Source organism: Colobus angolensis, unplaced genomic scaffold, assembly GCF_000951035.1.
Source record: "Colobus angolensis palliatus isolate OR3802 unplaced genomic scaffold, Cang.pa_1.0 Scaffold535, whole genome shotgun sequence".
Lineage (NCBI taxonomy): Eukaryota > Metazoa > Chordata > Mammalia > Primates > Cercopithecidae > Colobus > Colobus angolensis.
In genome coordinates, this window is record NW_012118877.1 from 796,326 (window position 1) to 802,245 (window position 5,920).

Consider the following 5,920-nt stretch of genomic DNA (forward strand, 5'->3'; position numbering starts at 1 on the left):
GATTCCCTACCTCAGCCTCCCAAGTAGCTGGGACTACAGACACGCACCACCACGCCCAGCTAATTTTTTTGTATTTTAGTAGAGATGGTGTTTCACCATGTTGGCCAGGATGGTCTTGATTTCCTGACCTTGTGATCTGCCCGCCTCGGCCTCCCAAAGTGCTGGCATTACAGGCGTGAGCCATCGTGTCCAGCCCATCCAAACTAGAATCCTTTTTTGCTCCCCTAGAATTGTCCCAACAGGATGCTGGAAAACTGGAGATTATCTGCAAGCTACACATACCCTGGGCTTTCAGTGGCTGTTGGCTGTTGCAGTCCACTCTGGTTGAAAGAGGCTGGTGACACAGTTACCTGTCCTAGCCTAAGGGTCACAATTCAGGAGATTCAATCTTCAGATTTCCTTTATACCTGACACCTTGTATTCTGGCCTTCTGGTCTTTCTTCCATTCATTCCATATAGTATAATGCTTAGAATCTGTTGGTGTTCATCAACCCCACCTCTGCTAAGTATTAGTTGTTGACACTGGGCAAATTACTCTACTTTGTAACTCAGTTTCCTCTTCTGTCAAAATGAGGATTTTTTTTAATAGAACTTTAACAATATATTGTGACCATTAAATGAGACAATGTATCTATAGTGCTTAGAAGAGAGCCTGGCAATAATAAGCGCTATTTATGTTAACTGTTATTTTGCGTCATTATTATTCATACATTCAATGAATACCACTGTGCTAAGTACAGGGGATGTGCTGGTACATGGGACAATCTCTTACCCTTAATGGTCACATTTCTTCTGATTTTGTGAGAAATACATTGACTTTCCAAACTGACTCCTGGATGCAATTTCAGAAGCTGCTGTTGGTCTTGGTCACTGTGGAGGAGGTACTTGCCCTCTCTGAGCCTGTTTCCACATCTGTAAAATGAAGATTAATAAAATCTACTTGGAATATTTGTTTTGACTATTAAAAAGACAAAATATGCAAATTATCTGGCACATTTGGAGCCAAATATACTTTCCTTTTCACAGTCTTGTGGCCACACCTGAGGCTAGGGAACTCCACTCTGAGCTTAGAAAACAGTGCTGTCTTCTTAAGTGCTGGGGAGGAGTAAGAGGGTATGGCGGGAACTCATCTGCAGGAAGGCAAAACCCAGAAGGCGTGGGAGGAGACAGAAACAGGAGGGATGCAGGGACCGCCCCTGGCCTACAACTCCCGGGATGCTCCGGGAGCACCCCGCCCCGCCCCACCCCACCCCCTCCGCGGCGGGCGCTGCCCACCCCACGGAGCCGAGGCTACAAGTGCCGCGGCTGGTGATTGGGGGACTTTCTCCGGGAGCCGTGCCGGGAGAGCGCGCGGTGCTCGAGCCGCACCGGGTGGCCAAAGCAGAAGGTGAGTGGCGGGGAGTAGGATGCGGAGGAGGCTTTGGGTGCGAGGGTGAGAGCTCTGTAGCCTAGCGGAGCTGGAGTGCATATCCCCGCTCCCTGACTAAGGTGTCTGCCTCGTCTCCCGGTACTAGGCGGACACATCCCTACCTCGAGTCCGTCAGTGGGCGCAGAGTTCACCAGAAATGGATCGCCGGATCCGTAGGCGCCTGCGAGGGGCATCGCTGCCAGGTGCTTGGGGCTCGGTCTTCCGGCTCAGCTCGCACAGAGCACATCCAGAGGTCGCCTCCCCGAGACCAGCCTTGCCTGTGTCAGTGTAAAGCAAATATTAATGCTTTTAATTGATGACAGATGGACGAGGGAAAGTGTATGTCCCCTCGCTTTAAGGCGCAATGTCGTTAACTGGGCTTTTAAGCAGATCAGAGGAAAAAGAGGGAGAGGACGGAAGAAAAGAGTCTTTAGCTGGTCTCCTGGGATTATCCATTCTCCACTGAGAATGGAAGCCCCGGATTAGGGAGCTGCAAAGGAAATCGACTGCGCTGCTAACATACCTCCGGTAGAACAAGCGAACAAGCGGGAGTAGCTTTTCTTTAAAGAGAGGTAGAGGCGGCCTTCGGGAATTAAGTGGGGATTTCTCTCCTCTTTTGTTATAAATTGAAAGTCTCAAAGAACCCTGCTGATTTTATCCAAGGTAGTCTAGTGTGATGAGTTAATTGTACCAAAGGTTAATCAGAGCCCCTAATGCCTGAGAAAACTGGAAGAAGAGTTCTCGGTAATTGATGAAGCCTGTTACATCACTTCATTCATTGAGGGATTCTTTAGTGGGGGTTTGTTCTAGTTTAGTAGTGATTCTTTGGCTCTGTTGTTTTTTGCTGTTTTCACTGTAGAAAAACTCCGATAACAGGAGAAAAACGTTTTCTGTTTTGTTTTAAACAAACTCTTATGTGTAGAAGAAAACATGTCGATTCCCTCTCCCATATTTTGAGTTGCCAGGTTGACCTTAGGTGACCCTTGCCTATGCTTCTGTTACCAGCTTTGGAGCTGTGGGTTTTGAATCATATCATAAGAAGCCTCAAGCCGTTGACTACATCAATTATCACCCTGGATCTGGAAGCAAAATAAAAGGAGCCTTTGGTTAAAATCTCTATATTTAATGATAGTGGAAGGTGAATTTTTATTCCTTGGAAACATGGCAGAGGCAGAAAAAGATAGGCAGATGGTTTTCTGCTCAAACCAAAGTTCTCTCCCAGAAATGCCCCTTGATGCAGTGGGGGGTGAGGAGTGACATGTTTATAAAATTCCAGAGGTAACCTTGGATATAGCTTCTCATCTATTTGCCTCCACATAACTCTTACTCTGTGGGTTTATAGTTTGTCTTTTATTTTCAGTTCACTTCTAGATTGGGTTTGTAAAACTATTCCGATGGTCAATTTCTTGTGCATGTGTGATAGCAAAGCATGCAGAGAGGAAGGAACACAGACCCAGGGAATGGGAGTAACAGATCCTGCAACTGGAGCAGGCAGATGTGTGTGTGAAGGACTGGGTTGGCCCACTGTATTTTGCAGGGATTGCAGTAAGGTCTGTTGCCTATATGCTTTGGGGTCCAGAACATGCTTCCCTCGTGGAGCAGTGAGGGAATCAGGCTGAGTAGAAGCACAGTGAATAAGCAGCATATGGTCTTGTAAATACAGGGCTGTGTGACGAGGGTCATTGGATGCATGAGGTATAAGGTTAGCTGAGGTGGCTGATTAAGCTGGCCTTTTTCATCTACTTTAGAGCTACGGAATCAAAATGCTGAGTTCCTGCCCAGCTCATAATGGGGTATAGTCGTTCACTCATGGTGATGCTCTAAAGCTAATCTGTATTAGAATCTGTTCTGAACTAGGGAGAATGTAAACACTTACAGTCTAATTGAATTCAGAAGTCTATACTTCCCCAAGTCGTCCAGAAAATCGGCAGCTCTGCTCAAAAGGGCTCTTGCCTTTCTCATTTGTCTTTTTACAGGAAACCTGCCTTCTCGTTTGAGAGATCCTTTTGCAGGAATGTGTGAGTCCTTGGATGAATTTGGCTTGGTGATGGCAGTATTATTTCTCAATAGACACTGCCACTTCCTCCATGCGCCTTTCTACCCTGACCTAAGTTTCTCAGTGTTAATCACGACGACAAGTGAGAGCATTTGCCCTCTCCACACTTTCCTGCCACTAGGTATCCCCTCCCTTCTTTTGCCTGTTTGAGGTGGAAAAGGGGCTAAACAGGTGCAGCTGTGAAGGAAATGGGGACCCCAGGAGCAACACTCCTGGAAGTACAACCTTAGCTTCTGTTGGGTTCTCATCTAACTCTGTTGCTATTGGCAGACTTTCCGGAAGCTGCTGGGGGATGTCTGACTAGCTCTCATGGAGCTCCACTACCTTGCTAAGAAGAGCAACCAGGCAGACCTCTGGGATGCCAGGGACTGGAGTTCAAGAGGGCTGCCTGGTGACCAGGCAGATACAGCAGCCACGAGAGCTGCTCTCCGCTGTCAGAGACAGTGTGCATCAACCCCAAGAGCAACTGAGATGCAGGGGTCTAAACTTAGTTCTCCAGCATCCCCCTCCTCCTCTCTGCAAAACAGTACTCTTCAGCCAGACACCTTTCCACCAGGACCTCTCCACTCAGGGAACAACCAAATAACAGCAGAACGGAAAGTCTGTAACTGCTGCAGCCAGGAATTAGAAACTTCTTTTACCTATGTGGACAAAAACATCAACTTGGAGCAGCGGAACCGGAGCTCGCCATCAGCAAAAGGGCATAATCACCCTGGGGAGCTTGGCTGGGAAAATCCAAATGAGTGGTCCCAAGAGGCTGCCATATCTTTGATATCTGAAGAGGAGGACGATGCAAGTTCAGAAGCCACGTCTTCAGGGAAATCTATAGACTATGGTTTCATCAGCGCCATCTTGTTCTTGGTCACCGGGATCCTGCTGGTGATTATTTCTTACATCGTCCCACGGGAAGTGACTGTGGACCCCAACACTGTGGCAGCCCGGGAGATGGAGCGCCTGGAGAAGGAGAGTGCGAGGCTGGGGGCTCACCTGGACCGCTGTGTGATTGCGGGGCTCTGCCTCCTGACGCTGGGGGGTGTCGTCCTGTCCTGCTTGCTAATGATGTCCATGTGGAAGGGGGAGCTCTATCGTCGAAATAGATTTGCCTCTTCCAAAGAGTCTGCAAAACTCTATGGTTCTTTCAATTTCAGGATGAAAACCAGCACGAATGAAAACACTCTGGAACTGTCCTTGGTAGAGGAAGATGCACTCGCTGTACAGAGTTAATTCTGGTTGTGAATATCTTGAGAGTCTGCCTTGGCATTTTATAATATGAAAAGAGAAGTTAATTTATAAAAATTCACAGTGCAATTTATTTGCCTGGCAAGAAAATTTATTTCAGAAACCAGCAGCCAGTGAGTGTTTTTGTTCTCCATGTGTTTTCTATTTAGAAGAAAAGCCATGTAAGATGTATAAGAAACCACAACCAGCCACACCTGTCCTTCTGAAGAGCTGAAGGCTAGTTAATCTGTAATAGCCAAGAACTTCTACTTCGATAGAAAAATATTTCTAACTACCCAGTATACAAATTATTTCTTTTACACAGATATGTGATGTTATTCTTTGGACACTAGGTGGTCCTACACACAGTAGGATCAATTGCTAATCTATTTTGTGAAAAAGAACTAAGCACTAATCAATAATAAGGCTTACATTTAATTCTCAAAGGTGCTTATCCATTTTCTTGCTAAATTATCGTTCTTGTAATTTGGCTAAACACTAAAATATGGAATTTTTAGTTTGAGTATTTTGAAGTTTGAGGATGTTGGGCTTTTCTTATTGTAAAAAATGTTATGTTTGAAATTATTCCTGTATTCAAAAATGGTAATTAAGTCATTGGGATAAACTTTCTAATAAAAGAAAATTATGTAAATCATTGTAAGACCAATGTGAATTTAAACCACAGTGTTAGTGCCAGATATTAGCTAGGGTCACATGCTCTTTTTTAAAATGAAGTCAAATTAGTTACTGATATAAATTTTATATTTTGTGATTTTGCCATCATACTGGCTATCTGTGCTCTTGAAGTCTGCTGGTTCTCACACCAAAGAGGCAAGGCGTGAAACATTTAAAATATATTTCCAGACATCTAAACATCTAGGCAGGCCTGAGTCATAATTGGCTCTGGTGTGCTTCCAGGTGACATCTTGTTATTGCTGTTTGGGGAAAACCACCAATAGAATTGCATTTAGACTTTTGGGGACTGTGCCTAGCAGACTGTATCACTTGCTCTAGGCTAAGCAACAAGCGCTTTCCTCATGGTAGCAGCAGTCCTTAAGCCTAAAGCCAAAAAAAAAACAAGACAGAAAAAGGAAAGATTAAATACACTGATTTAATGGGGACTGTAGTCATCATCAGAACTCACCTCCCACTCACAGTGGTCTAGGTGTCATTCAGTAACTGTGAACTCTTGCCTCATGACACACAAACTCTTCTCTAAGAGCAGCATGATGAGCAAG

At 45.3% G+C, this 5,920-nt stretch overlaps 1 protein-coding gene across 1 annotated transcript; it reads left to right on the forward strand.

Annotated features, from left to right (window-relative positions):
- Positions 1-1,256: 1,256 nt before the first annotated feature.
- Positions 1,257-5,334, forward strand: TMEM74 (transmembrane protein 74). Its single transcript, XM_011961093.1, has 2 exons — positions 1,257-1,387; positions 3,735-5,334. Exon 2 carries the CDS (start codon positions 3,774-3,776, stop codon positions 4,686-4,688), a length of 915 nt encoding a protein of 304 aa, XP_011816483.1. The 5' UTR covers positions 1,257-1,387; positions 3,735-3,773; the 3' UTR covers positions 4,689-5,334.
- Positions 5,335-5,920: the final 586 nt, after the last annotated feature.

Coding starts and splice junctions, on each gene's coding strand:
- TMEM74 (XM_011961093.1), top strand. CDS start 3,774: ATGGAGCTCCACTACCTTGCTAAGAAGAGCAACCAGGCAGACCTCTGG.